Below are 14805 nucleotides of genomic sequence, written 5' to 3'. Positions count from 1 at the left end.
TTCCTTATGCATCTTCCCTGCAGCCAGCTTGCAGTAGCAGAAGGAAGCAGATCTGTGCCCAGCAGCACGATGTGTTCTTTGTGCCGTCCTGCGCTCATCCGCATCCTCGGCTTTCTCTTAAACGCACCCAAACATCTGCTTGGATCTCAGATAGCGTTTCTCTGTGCCAAATTAGTGCTGGAATCTGTGTACTGTTTTTTCCCCAGCCTGTGTGCATCCCGGCTGTGTCTGGGGCTCTATGACTTTTTGACCATTGCCAGTATTTTCTGAAGGGGCAGCAGGCAGCTTCTCCTCTTCCTAAGCCTGGCTGCAGTGCGGTGTTGGTTGCACAATTTCTGCAGGAATATCCTTTTGAGTGTGTAATTCCTTCCTGGTAGTCGAGTTGTTCTCTGCTGAATAAGGTTTGTCTTTCTTCCTGTTCTGGGAAATCCAATTAGTTACCCAAAAGTGCACAAAAGTTATGTGCTGAGTCAGTGGCATGAGGGGAATGGTAACGCGGCTTCCTGGCGTAGCATGGCTCTCTGTAGGAACTGTCACACTTGGCCCATCTCCACCTGAAATCTCTGCCCTACGAGTGTGGTGCAGCTCTAACTGTGCCATCTTCTGTGAAAAGTAATATTGTTTTCCTCTGCAGAGTGTGGAGGAGCATGTGGTGATGTCAGGTCTGGAGGGAAAAAATGGGGGTTTAGGATGCTAGAGTTCATTTTGGGAAGCCTAAACGCTGGGGCTACGGTATGCCTGGTGTAATTCAGGGCTGTTCTTCATCAAGGATGCAGCAATCCTTGCTTTGTTTGATGTAAAACGGTTGTTGATGTCGCCTTATTCCTGTATACAGGTGAAGAAGTCTGGAGATGCCTGGGATGTGGGGACCTCATTGCTGCTGGTCAGCGCCTCTACAGGATGGTTAATGAAGCTTGGCATATTTCCTGTTTCCGGTAGGTGCAACTTTATGGCCTGTTCTGCTGGCTTGGAGGATGGCGGATGCGGTACCGACAGTAACGGGAGGTTGGTCTTGAGGCCATACCCTGCTGTCAGCTCTGTGTCTGACCTGCCCTGGAGGCTGTGCAGAGGCAGCGTGCTGTTGGTCACAGCCACGCTTCAGTACCCACAGCAGCCCTTTGGAACTGACCTTCAGTTCTGGCTGCAGTCTGATGCTGCCTGGCAAGGTGCTGCCGTGCTGACGCACACACATATGGGAATACAGATAAAGTATAAATGGAGGCTCTGATTTGCTGGTGGTAGCAGAAGCCACGGGTTGCGTCTTTGTCTGCAGTTGCACTCCGAGGTATTGCCCAGGCCATCTGAGCTCCCATTGCTGTTTCCATATGTGGTAGGTGCAGGAGCAATATTGGAGTGTTGGGAAGGCTGCTGATTTGGCAGAGGGGGCTCTTGCCTTTTTCACAAATACTCAGTCCAGTTTTCATACTCCAGAATCGTATTTCTGAAGGGGCTTCTGTGTGTGTGAGAGGAGCAGGAGCTTCTGCTGGCTTCTGGGTAGGAACGACTGCATCTTGAATCTGGAGAGGTTAATGCTTTGGACCCTGTTAAAGCAAATAGAGGGTAAAGAAAGCCAAAGTGTGGCTTTGGAGGAATGTTTGCTGTGCCAAGACAGGCATCCGTCCCATTGTGTTTAATTTATTACTATAAAAAGTTGTTGAATTATTATGGTTATTGCTGTATTTTTTTTTTAAAGCAAAGCATATTAGGCTGCCAAAGCAATGTTAGTTCTGTTGACTTGGAAAATGTTGTTAGTTAGAATGCCTTGTTAATCACAGCTACTGCTCCATATCACTGCAAATCCCAGTCTTTCTGGTTTCTGTTGGTCTGAGTATTCGTGTTCAGCTATGTTGTGTCAGCTTCTCTGAGCCTGTTTTTCTCTTCTGTCTAACAAGCTGGTGTCCTGCTGTGGTGCTTCCCTAGATTCTCCCAGTTAGCCAAACTCCAGCTTGTGTGTGCAAGCCTTTCCTCTATGCCTTCTCTTCTACTATTTCTGATGCGAGTCCTGATTTGTAAATGCCTGGGTGCTTCTTGTTGAGGTGAATGACAGCTGAGCTGGAGGCAAACCCTGCCCTTAATGGCACCAAACAGAATTTTACGCTGTAGTTATATTGTAGAATGGAAGTCTTTTTTCTTCTTTCTTCCTTTTGGTTTTCCATAGAAATGAAGATAACAGCTTTTCTCCTGAGATGTACAGTAACTTGCTGATGCTCTTCTCTTACACTCATTACTTTTGGCTAGCTCTGCTGCCCAGCTCAGAGGCCGTGCTGAGTGAACAATTGGAACCTGCAGCAAAGGAAGCTGCCCTTCCCTTTTCCCTCGTTCCAGGCTAGCGCCGTTCATGCAAACACATTCCAAGTTTGCACTCTGTTCTCCTTTCTCTTCTGTTATCCCCAACCCATGCTGGGCAGCAGTCTTGTGCTTGATATCCCAAAGCCAAACTTTAAAAAGCCTCTCGTGGTAGGAGCCTTTGGCAGCCGGTAGCTGTGAGTTCCGGCAGCTCTTGTGGAGCGTTTTTTACAGTCTTCCTGTGGATTAGCTGCGTCTCTGGCCTGGCACATGATTTCTCTAATGCTGATTGGCATTGATCCAGTCTCGTTAGCTCTGTTAAGCTCGTTAGCTTGGTCAGGCGAGGCTGCTGATCATGCTTGGCACTGATGGTAGCTGACGTACATGCGTGTCTCTGAGGATTTAAGTTTTTTGTCACTTCCCTCCTTCCTCAAGCTGCATGTACAGGAGCTTTGTCCCTGAAACCCGTGTTGTCTCTGGTGTGGCAAAGCACCCAAGGTGGAGGGACAAGCAAATCCCTACTCACATATATTGAATATTTTACCTTGTTCTTTGGCTAGCTGATCCTTAGGCTTGAATCTGTTGGGTTAGAGCTGGCCGTGGAGTCTTCTTTTAGAGGTTTCTGACAGTCTCTGTTGTGAATTAACTCTGAACGTGCTTTTTTTGCCTCTGAAATCTGTTGAGTTAGCATCCATTTCAAAGGTCATTTTTTTAAATTGATAAGTGGCTTCCCTGGATTTGGAACATATATTGCACAAGAATTCAAACTTAGATAAGGAAATACAGAGGTGAGATGCTGTCTTTTTCCTAGATCTGGATCACTTTTACGGAAGGGAATTATTGGAAGAAGAATGTGTGTTTGTGTTTTCCTACCTAGACCATGCTATTTTTTTAGCTTTCAGCCCATTTTGTCTACGTTACAAAACAGAAGGTACTACCTTACATGCATAAAGTATTAATACCTGCTGTTTTAGTGTCCGTTGTTTTGTTGATTCCCCCCCCCCGCTTCCCCACAGATAAAGACAGTATTAAAAACAATTCCCTCTTTTTATAAGGATGTTGCACATTGACACACCTGAGGGATGGGATGCCATCCAGAGAGACCTAGACAGGTTGAGCAGTGGGCTCAGGTGAACCTTGTACAGTTCAACAAATCCAAGTCTTGTACCTGGGTCATGGCAGCCCTGCTATCAGTACAAGCCAGGGAATGTAAGGATGGAGTACAGCCCTGCCAAAAGAGGACTTGGGGATACTGGTGGATGGCAGCTGGATGTAAGCTAGCAGTGTGCCCTCGCAGCCCAGAACGCCAACCGGATCGTGGGCTGCATCCAAAGAAGCACATCCGGCAGGGCAGGGAAGGGATCTGCCCCTCTGCTCTGTGCTGTGAGACCTCACCTGGAGTGCTGTGTCCAGATGTGGGGTCCTCAGTACAGGAGAGACATGGACCTGCTGGGGTGCATCCAGAGGAGGGCCACCAAAATGCTCCAAGGGATGGAACACCTCTCTGTGAGGACAGACTGAGGTGGGGCTGTGCAGCCTGGAGAGGAGAAGGCTCTGGGAAGAGATGAGAGCAGCACTTCAGTATCTGAAGGGAGTCTGTAAGAAAGAAGGGGGCAGACTCTTTAGCACAATCTGTTGTGATGGGACAAGGGGAAATGGTTTCAAACTAAAAGATGGGAGATTTAGGGTAGATGTAAGGAAGAAGTTGTTCACAATGAGGGCAGTGAGGCACTGCTCAGGGTGCCCAGAGAGGCGGTGGTGCCCCATCCCTGCAGACATCCAAGGTCAGGGGATGGGGCTGTGAGCACTGCTGGAGCTGTGGGTGTCCCTGTGCACTGCAGGCATGTTAAAGATCCCTTCCAACTCAGACCATTCTGTGATTCTATTTGAATCTGAGTAGGATGGGATGAGAAGACCCATATGCACGGTTTTGTTATGGAGGCAGTAATTTGTGAAAAATACAGTATTGATTATTTGAAAACTACAGATTCAGATCAAGTCTGCTGGATATGTTCAAGTGGAAAATGCTTTTGGATCCAGATGAAGGAAGTTATTGAGAATGGTGGTAGGAATCCCTGCTGTAGCAGAGTGCTTAAGAACTTTTTAGGAAGGAAGACGGCTGAGGTTAAGTTCCTTCCGAACGGAAATAACAGAGGATGTATACTATTATGGTCTATAAAATGAATCTAATTGAAGTAGCCAAGCAACACAGGCTTGCTGCAGAAATCTCAAACAAAAGCCAAACCCTCCACATTAGAGAAAAAATGTTCGAAGTGTATCTTCGTGATACTCAAGTTTACCGAAGGTGATGCATTACTGCTGATTTCACAGTTTCAGACTGAAAAACAGACTATTTAGTTTATGCCCCAAACCAAAAATCAAAAGCTGAAAATCATCAGGGGTTTGCAGAATGGAGTCCTGATTCCAGAAGAGGAAAGGAGAACACAGGGAATTTTGTATTGGGCCAAACTTTTTTCATTAGTTGGCCTGAAGAACCGAGGGACTGAAGATGAGGATGACCATAAACCATTAATTCAGCTTGGGCCACTATTTCCATCTTGCTGAATACAGCAGATTTTTATGCATATGCAGTGCAGCTCAACCTGGAGAAAAATATTGGTGGCTTTATGAATTAGTTTTAAAAATGATATTATAAAACAGTTAATGCTAAGTTAGCAACGTAAGTGGTGGATGTAAGAAGTGCAGGCTTTTGATATACAAGTATACACTAAATCTTTTCATGCTGATGGGGGGTTACATAATTATATTTAACCAATTTTTAGTAGCAAATGGACTTTCCAGTGTAATATATTGACTACAATTAAATATAGTCTTGAAATCTTTAAGAAACAGCTTACACTCGTTAATATAGTAGTAACAAGAAGACTAAACTAATAAAATCTGTTTAAATCACAGTATAAACTGATGTATTGTTTAAAGTTAATTCACATGACAGATTGTTCTTGTATTCGAGTGCTGGCACCCTTCTTTTTCTTAGTTGAACTTTCCTGTTACCCCTTACTGGATCCAGAAGCTGCTGCAAAGTGCCGTAAGCAACAGCAGGCTGCATTCTCTACACAGGGACTTGAAAAAGCAGAGCAGTTTTGGCAGAGTGCAGAACTGGCTCTGTCTCCTATGGGTATTCTGAAGAGAATTAGAAACAAATTACCTTTCTGCCCATTTCTCAGCAGACGTTGAAAGGAGGTTCTTCCCGGAATCCCTCGCTGCTGCCCGTGGGGTTGGTCTGCAGCATGACAAGTGTCTGCTGCTGGGAGCACAGGACTGGATCCACTGTTCTGTGTGCTGAGGGGTGCCCCTGTCCCAGGCTACAGAGGAGAAGAGACCCACTGTTCATTTGCAAATTCGAGTGATTTGATTTTCTTTCAGGAGCATGTGATTTTTTTTCTACACTGAATAGTATATTTTGTATGCTACAGAAATATTTTTGCTCAGCAAAAGTTAGTAAGTCACCTTGATTCCTTTTACATTTGGGGGTGCAGGAAGGCAAACCTGGCAATCTTGCATGAGGAATTGCTTATGTGTAGCTAATTGAGCATCTTACAGGGGTTGAAGGATAAACTAGATGCCTTCTGAGGGTATTTTCCAGATCTTTTTCTTGTGGTTCTTAGGATAGCTACTGAACACACACTTCTGTTTGAAGCAATACATACAGGTTAGGAATGATCCCAAAACTGGTCAGCTAATGGGTCACCAGGCTGTATGCTATTACCACAGCTTATCAATCTCTCAGGCTACGTCTACTAGCACTTCACTGTCCTTAATGTTACAAGTTTATCTGTCTTCAGAAATCTGGCTGCAATTTGAGTCCATTTCTTCTAGTAGTGTTCACAATGGATGTGGAAAGCAAGCTTTTTTACCTCCCTTCTGTTGTTCAAGTAACCTTCTCCTGTTTGCAAGCAGCAGTCATGTCTCCTGTCAAGTCTTGGCTAGACTGAAGAAGCCCTGGATGCAGCTCTTCCTCATAGGCTGTGTATAGACTTCAGTATACCTCTCTTGGTGCAAATTGTTTGGCACGGGCCTTCATTTTCCAAGAGCTGATTCTTCCCCACAGTCAGCTGGACAAATAGATGTGCAGTGACAGGATGTGAAGCTGAAATGTACAGATGTTGGCAGATAAAGATGTGAGCACAGGTATGTTCAGGATGCATTTGAAATGAGGTGGCGTTTGCTACTTTAAATCTTTCTTTAACTCTTCCAGGTATGAATGCAGTCAGGCTTTGTACACACACCAGGTGAATGTGAGAGCAGTAACAATGCAGGTGGAATATGACAGGAACACGAAAAGAGGAATCTTCCTGGTCCTTCTCTAGTTTCTGGGAATTGCATAAAGCTATTAGGGCCCCAGAGGTGACAGCTCCTCCCTGCTAATCCTGCAGGCCCCTGGGAATGCCTCTTTAATGATGTCTCCATCAGCTTTGAAATAGAGCAGCTCGCTATCAGATGTAGGGAGGAATAGTTGCTAAGTGCCTGTTTGCACACGGATTGCCACGACTGTTCAGGAATTTAAAAATCCAAAGGAATTGAGTAACACTTTGCAGGTGCAAGTGGTCACATTCCTCAGGTGAATCTTAACAGCTACTGGAGACATGGATGACAGCCCTTTGTATCTAAGGGAGCTAGAAGTTCCAGTCTGAGCTTTTTAGTTAACTTGTGCAGCTTGTCCTTTAGGACACTGTTATCAGAGAATGTAATATCAATGTAATTACAATTACTCACACAGACCAGTATGTGCCAGGCTTTCCACACGAGTGAGATGGGATCCTTTCCCCAAAGAGTTCAGCAGTCTGCACAGACAAAGCAGCAAGCTAGGAAGCAAGTGAAGATGCTGTGTGCCAGTCCTGCTGTCACCAGTTACATGCTGTCATCATTTACAGATCAGAAGTTGCTGCTTCTGAAATTATGTATATGAAGTTTCAAGGAGGCTCAGTTTCTTTGGTTTGCTTCCCAGCCTGTATGTATTTAGTAGGTCTGCAGCCATTAGGTATGTATGGGGGATATATAGGCTCTCTCTCCATCCTACTGTGATGTTGGATACTGAAAGCATTACTGTCTGAAGTTCTGCTTCTGTTTAGAGGTGAGGTGCAGTAACAAAGATGAGTTTCACTTTGCTGTTTTAGTTTACTGAAGAGCTGTGTGCAGAAGCTTTCACTCAGCAGTATGTGCGTACCAGGCGGCGTTTGTTTCAGTACCTGATGTCAGGAGCTTGACTGTCTTTCAACACCAGTGAAGCATATGTTAGGTGTCAGTGCCTTGGAAATGCAATGAGGTGTTAGGATTGAATTGAAGAACTTGGAATGCCTCCAAACTGCACCCATGTTGAAACAAAGACCTGCTGCAGCTTCTCCAGGCATCGAGTGATGCCTTTTCCCCAGCTTGCTGCAGTCCACACACATACTGAAGTGTCTGTCTGTGCCAGGGTAAATCTGTGTATCATAGGGCTGGTAGATAGGCTGAGCACTGCATCTATCTGTAGATACGCTATTGGACAGAATAAACTGTAGTAAACAAGGTGTTTACTATGCAATCAAACCCTTTTTGCTTAAAGTTCTTAATCACTTGAATATCACAAAGCTATGACGCATTTTTTCTGGGGACAAAGCTGTAAAATCTATGGCGTTTTACAGCTCAGTTTGCATGTTGAGTCATTGTTGAAGCTTTTCACGTGTTCCCTTCATTTGCCAGCTGTAATGTTCAGGCTTATATCCCTGGCAAAAAAAATCACTGTGCAATTCCACAGCATGGGAAGGAAAGCAGCCCTTGTTGTGCAGTGGAGATACTGTGTCAGCATTTGCAAGAGGGTAATACAGATGTTTGACCTCAGATTGTTTAAAAATAAATTTGCTTTGGTGCATGTTGGTGTTTAGAGATGGTATCGGTCAAATTACACGGAAAAGGTCCCCTCCACCTGTTCATCAACATTTTTGAAGTGCAGTCATTCTGGCAGGAATTCAGATCTAGAGTGAATGAATAGATTAACACCTTTTCCAGAGCCCTGTTATCAGGGCTGCTGCATTCTCAGATAGGTCATACAGACAAAAGCAAGAAGCAACAAGAGAATTCTGCATAGGAAAAGGTAAGTTACGGACTGCTGCTGGGGCTCACTGCTAAAGTAAAATCATTTTGATAAGATGCTTCCTGTTTAAAATAGACATTTGGACTCCGTGTCCTTTGGCTTTAAGGAAGTCTCAGACAAAATCCCTTCCCAGTTGCTTAGCTGTCTGGGTGGTTTTTATTACTTTGAAGTTAGGCTTTATCTACTGGCTTCATTCACAGACTAGCTGGCTGCTTATCACATCTGTGGATCAAAACTTCAAAGGTTTTGTCTGCGAAGCTGGGATTTATGAGGTCACGTGGAAGCCCCCTTGGAGGGAGTTCAGCCCGCGGTAGCAGTTCTGTGGGGAAAAGCCTTTGTCTGTAGGTGATACTGCAGCAGGGAGGGGCCCTGCGATGCACCGGAGGTATGTGTGTGTTGTGGGGTGGTGCTGATAGCCAGGGGAGTGCTGCGTTGTGAGCACCGGTCCATTTACAGCACGCAACGTATAGAGAATGTGGGAGACCAGAGCGCATTCCTAGACACAGACTCACCGTGTTGCTGCTTCCAGTAGAGCTGTGTGAAATGTCAGAAGGAATTAGATCCGTGCTGGGGCTGACAGCTGCACTGGGCTCTGCAGCACTTCGCTGTGCTTTTACAGCCAGGCTTAGAAACGGCACTGAATGAGGGAAAAGAGAGGAAATTATACATATATTTATTATCATTTTCATGAAGATGGCTGTTTAAGAAAGAAAGGGGGGAAAATGCTGCCTGGCTTTCTGCTTACTTCAGTAGCAAGTAGCAGCTGTCAAACCCGCAGCCCAGGCTCAGCCCCAAGCGTCTGTCGGACAATATGCCAACAGAAACGAGCATCTCCAGTAGAAGCACATCTGAGTAGTGCTGCCTTTGGAACATAGCTTGGTTTTCAGGCTGCGTTCAGGCATGCCAGCCTTTGCTGACTATACAGAAATGGGAGGGCTCAGTGCAGCAGCGTACGTTTGTTGCATCTCAGTTTCTTGCTAACAGTTTTAGCTGATTTGGCCACTAGAGATCATGCTTGGCTTCAGAGCAGGCAAAGTGATGTAACTACATGTGCTGCAAGCAGGAGAGAGTACTGCCTGTGCTGATTTATACCTCTCAGCTTCCTTCCAGGAGATGCAGATTAGGTTAAGTGATTGAATGATCTCTGTGTTGAAAGCGTTGGAAGAAAAGTTACTTTTCCTTGGCTGAAGCACCCTGGGAAGTTACAGTCTTCAAGAGGATGACAAAACAGACTGAAGGTACTGTGAAGGCAGTATATCCCAGCTCACTGTAGGGGATTTAGGAAAGTATGTAGCAAACATTAATCTGAAGGGGACGTGGCTAGCTGTCTTCCTTAGTCTCAGCCTTCCTTGTTTTGTCCATCAGAAAGCGACTGCTGCAAAGAGTGGCTGCAGGTTAGTGACTCAGCAAAAGCGACCCTCGTTCAGCACTTGGTAATGCAGCCCCCTTTGGATCAAAGCTCCACCCACGCCTTGCAAAGAAGTAGAGCTTATTCAGCCTCTGCAGCCACACGCTGTCCTCCTGCAATGGCTCCTCCTCCCCTCCCACCCTTGGGTGGATCCAGAGAAGGGAAAACTTGACAATAGTTAGCAAGCAGCAGAGCTCGGAAGAACTATTGCAGAAGCATGTCTAACTAGCCCGGGTAGCAGTCATTCTATCCTCCCCAAGGCTGCCGGTGTTGCTGAGCGCGAGGGAGGATGGTTTCAGCCATGGGAGCCAGGAAAAATCTGAGAAGGAATGAGCAGACGAGAGACCTGGCATTCCTTGGGCAGCTTGAAAGAGAGGTGAGGTGTCTGAATCAGCGCAAGATTAAATGAGCACTGGCTGCTGCCATGTTGGCACAACAGAGCCGTGCACAGGCAGTTGGACAAGTTTGTGGCTGAGCTGGTTTATCCACTGTTGAAGATGGGAAGTTACTTGTCAGCCCCTGCTTACTTCGCTCCCAAGGATCCCTTTCGGTAAGTCTTGCACGGGATTAGCAGTTGATCTTCGAGCTGTCATTTCACCCCTGTAACGCTATCCTAAGCAGTTAGCATGTGAGGTGCAAAGAGTGAGGTCCGGGCTTGTATGCAGGGAACAGCTGGTCTCAACCCAGGGTGCTTTGAGGAGAGGTGCTGCTTACCAGCCTCCCCGCTGAAGGCTCTGCGAGGAAAGGCACCAGTGTTGCAGAGCAGTGTCTGTATAGCCCAGGCAGGCAGGCTGCCTTACAGGGCAGCAATACATGCTGCTTTACCCCGTGCCCCTGTGCTTTGCTCCGCTGCCAGAGGAATGAGATTACTGTGGCTGCTGCTACTTGCATCTCTTCCAGTGCTGCTTTACTGGGGCACAGTATGGGCTGAGGGAGTGCGACATGCTGCTGTGGAGTTCAAGAAGGTGATGTAATCTGCAGTGAGGCAATGCATAATCTTGTTTGAGAAAGAAATAAAGTACCTTGCAGGTAACTAGGGACTCGCCACACACTTCACTTAAGTGGAAATGATTCTTGTCCCGTGATATTTTGGTTTGTATGAACAACCTTTTTTGGCTTGGTCAAACAAATGAGGCTTGAGAAAGGCCACAGAATAAGGCTTTGATTGCATTACATCTCCATGGTGAAAGCTGTTAGCGGGGCTGAGTGCAGCCAGGATGGTGACTGAGGCTAATGTGCTGATAAGGTGAATAAATGGGGGCTGGCAGTTCCATTGTCTCTCTCCTGTCCCCTCTGCCTGGATTTGCACACTATTGATTCTGTTCCTACAAACACTGGTGTACTGATTTGGAGGTGGGTAGCCTTTTGTTACCACAGAGATGGATAGGAGTAAATACTGCTGTGCAAGTAAAACTTGCTAAACTTCGGTAGCAACTTTCTGAGAAAGCATCCTCTTTCAGAAGCAAGTGAGCAGCCATTTATTATTTGTACTACATAGAGAGCATCATGCTAAGCTGTAGGTACACCCACTATGTGGCATGGAAATAGCTTTGCATAGTCAGAGCTTAAACATTATGTACTTAGTCTGTGTTTTGCCGCATCTGTGCTTGTTTGGCCAGCATCTCTTAGAGCCAGAGCACACACTTGTGCTGGGCCTGGCTGAGAAGCCTTTGGGTTAGCTGCAGGCTGGGGTCACGCAGCCTGTCCACAGCCTGTCCTCTTCCCCTCTGCCTGCAGAATTGGAACCGCAGTCCTTTGGAGCCTGCCTAGCAGTAACTGATCCAGCCTGACAGTGTGTGGGGGCTACATTTTATTAATGAGCCCTTCTCAAAGGGATCGTCTCTTCAGTGCCAGGGAAGTCTTTGCTTCCATGAGGGTATTGGCTTTCGTTTAGATGTAAAAGAGATGCCCCATGGCTTGAATCTCCATCTTGCTGAAAACCAGGCTGTGTTGTGGTGCCACTTGATCTTCCCACCGCCCCCCACAAACCCAAGCAGCCATCAAGCACCGATTTGTGAACTCTTGCTGCAGCATCACAGTGTCAGGGCGAAATGCCTCTCCCTAGGTGCTGCTGGGGCTCCTGGAGGATGACTGCAGGAGGCAGATGAAATTATTCTTCGTTACCAAGGATGAGAAGGGAAGATTCACCGTATAATAAAAGAGCTCTGCAGATCTGAAAATGCTGGCTAGTCTGCAAGAGGAGCCACATCAAATATGGCTGCTAGCAGTCCTCCAAGAAATGTGGTTACCACGCTTGGCTACTGTGCCATAAGAATGGCAAATCATAGGTTAGCTGCTTGTAATCTGAAAGAGAACTAAGAAGTCTTTTGGTTGCAGTGACTGGCGAAGATGAGCTTATTCAATTCCTCTGGAAGTAACTGAATTCCTTTTTCAGCTGCTGTGAGGACAAGCAGTGGCAGTGTTGTAATGCTGCACACTCCAGTGAGGTGGGAAAGGAAGGAGACAATGCTTCTACCTTCTGTGATAAAAATCTGACATCTCTCTTCAATGAAAGTCATGTGGAACATTCATGTGATGCCTTTATCATCTGGGTAAAGCCACTGAAATAGTTCTTAAGACTACACCTGTGTGCTGTCCGCCCTCAGCACCTGACAAATCTAACGCCTTTTAAGTGATAGTGAGGGATGAAACAGACAGTTAGAGCCATTACCAGCACCTAGCTTCTCTGGGGCTGGTTGCTTTGTTCCTGTTGCCTCATTGCTCAGGGTGGGGTGCTGAGCCTTGAGCTGCAAACTTGTCCTGCCCAGATTTGTTTAATTGCATAGCAAAGAACTGACTGCTTGCTGGCTCCACCCCTCACCTTCATTTTGCTACGGGTTTCTTGCAGATTAAATGCCAGTGCTGGTTTCCAGATGGAAGTGAAGTACTCAAGGTGCTGCAAGGTTGGGGTCAGTGAGGAAGCAGGGGAAAAGCAAAGGGAGGACAAGTGTATATGATCTTTCGGAGCCTGTCTGAAACAACTGCAGTTGTGTTGTTTTTGTAGAAACTTCAAGTTTCTTAAGTAGAAAAAGATGTTGTTGAAGTTGGAGAAGGGGGTAAAGAAGCTTAAGGAGGTACTGTGCTTAAAAGCAAATAAAACAGCCCACCTTCTTGGGGAGAACTTGGACAGAAAGGCAGCTCTTGAAGTCCTGGTAGAGCAGTCCCCTGTCTGCAGTGTTGGTGCCTGCATCCCAGGTGCAGGTCTGGTCACAGCTCCCTGTTTGAAGATGTAATCACTCTCAGAGCACACACTGGTACAGGCATGCACGCAGAAGTCGGATAAGTCTGAGGGATCCAATTCACTCGTGCTGAGCCAGATGTTCCTGCCACAGGGTGATAGAAATCTTTGCTGTTAGTCTCCACTTGTTCTTTCTCCCTCCCACTCACCTACTTGATCATTCAGCTCAGGGTATTTACTGCAAGCGAAAGCCAAGCACTAGTGGTTGAAGGCAAAAAGCATCGCAGGGCCCTCTGGGTCTCTTGCATACCATGAGCAGGGTGTAACCCTGACAGTGCCCCAAGGCTTGGGCTATAATAATGCAGGTACCCTTCGTAGTAAGGTGAAGTTACTGCTCCCCCTGCTCAGGCAAAGTTAACAGGGGTTGTTGCACGTGCTGGAATCCTTTCCCATCACAGAGGGAGGGGGAACAGCATTTGGAGCTCCTCAGCTGGAGAACAAGCAGTATAAAGCAAAGGAGCAGCTCTCCTGAGGGCAGGGTATGGCATTAAATACTGAGGTGTGTTTTCCCCTAAAACCATAGGCTACTTGCAGGCAGCTTCACCTTGTTGCTTGGCAGTCTTGTGAGACAGAGTAAAGAACTCTGGTTGGAGTTGGATCCATGTTGGATCCCAACCAGCGTCTCATATCGGTACGCTCATTACATGTTGGTGGAGTTTACAAGGAATGTCTTTGGCACAAATAAGCTTTTAGAAAGCTTGTGAAAGGTGAGACCAGCAGTAGCTCTCTTCTTAGCCTGGAAGCATGTGAAATGCATACCTCCACTGCCACACACTGCCTTTAATGCACCTGGTGCTGTGGAGAGCCCTGCTGCCCAGGAGGGCACACTCCCACCTCCCTTGGGGTTCTCCTCCAGTACAGTAACTGAACCACTTTTTAAAGCAGGAGAAGAAACTCCTCCTCCAGCCTTTGGGAAAACGCTGTGCTGGCAAAGGCATCGAGGTGTTGCCTAAAACCAAGTAATGGTCACTAACCTGCCTTGGGTTCCACGCTCAGAAATGGCCACTGCCAGACTGTTTTCCTGTTAGAGTCTGAGAACGTGCTGCCCAGGGCTAATGGAATAATCTTCAGTGATGCAACTGCTGAGGGAGTGCAGTCCTGTGTGCGGCCTTATCTCTTCATTACGTCACACCTCTGTGCTGCAGAAGTTAAATTCCTTTACCCAGCGTGTCCTGCTGAGGCAGGATTATTTGGTGCTCAGGGAGCTTGAAGATCTGGGTTCTGCTTGTGATTTGCTAAAATGGTATCTGCAACAGAACTGCTGCATCTCTTTCCTTGTCTGAGGGTTTTGTTTGTCTATTAGATTTTTGCAGATAAAGGATGAATAATAATTGTTTCTTGAAATGGGAGCTTTTGGGAGAGGGTGGTCTGTGGAGGATTAGAGGGGCCTTCCACAAAGCTTGGTGTGAAATTGGTTTTGTAATGCATAGGGAAGTGGATCCATTTCCTAAAGTAACCGAGGAGAGAGGTGCTCTGGTAGAAGGCTTGGTGCTATAGAAACACTATGTAGAAACACAGCAGAGCTGTCTGTGTGCCTGGCAACTGCGTGCTCAGAGAAGAGGGAGAGGGGAGTAATATCTGTAATACAGAATGCGTAAACCAACAGATGTGTTCGAAGAAGTGAATGGAATTTGTCTGAAACTTTGGAAGGCCACCTTTTCCATTGCACTGGTTGATACCTCCTCTCCTTACAAAACCGTAGTGTTTGGTACTAATCCTCAGCTGAAAATGCACTGTCAAATGGGAGGATTTAGTGCACCAGTAACTAGAACAGCCAGT

General features: G+C 46.5%; 1 protein-coding gene and 1 long non-coding RNA gene across 6 annotated transcripts in view; one reads left to right on the top strand and one right to left on the bottom strand.

The window, feature by feature from the left end:
* Positions 1-14805, top strand: part of LIMK2 (LIM domain kinase 2) — a 30733-nt gene that overhangs the window by 1118 nt on the left and 14810 nt on the right. For 3 of the 5 annotated variants that reach the window (NM_205115.2, XM_046901107.1, XM_015275223.4), the window contains exon 2: positions 836-935. In NM_205115.2, the coding sequence (NP_990446.1) occupies positions 836-935 (100 nt within the window). Of the gene's footprint in view, positions 1-835; positions 936-9978; positions 10339-14805 lie in introns of those variants that run through there. The other 2 variants (NM_001397802.1, NM_001397801.1) reach the window with 1 other exon arrangement.
* LOC107051585 lies at positions 5462-13065 on the bottom strand. Its single transcript, XR_003077918.3, has 4 exons — positions 12896-13065; positions 8893-9017; positions 6165-6397; positions 5462-5612 (listed from the first exon to the last, which is right to left on the bottom strand). It is a non-coding gene; the product is annotated as an uncharacterized LOC107051585 (long non-coding RNA).

The sequence above is a fragment of the Gallus gallus genome, chromosome 15 (genome assembly GCF_016699485.2).
Source record: "Gallus gallus isolate bGalGal1 chromosome 15, bGalGal1.mat.broiler.GRCg7b, whole genome shotgun sequence".
NCBI lineage: Eukaryota > Metazoa > Chordata > Aves > Galliformes > Phasianidae > Gallus > Gallus gallus.
The sequence above is the reverse complement of the archived record's forward strand: the minus strand, read 5'-3'. Positions and strand labels throughout refer to the sequence as shown.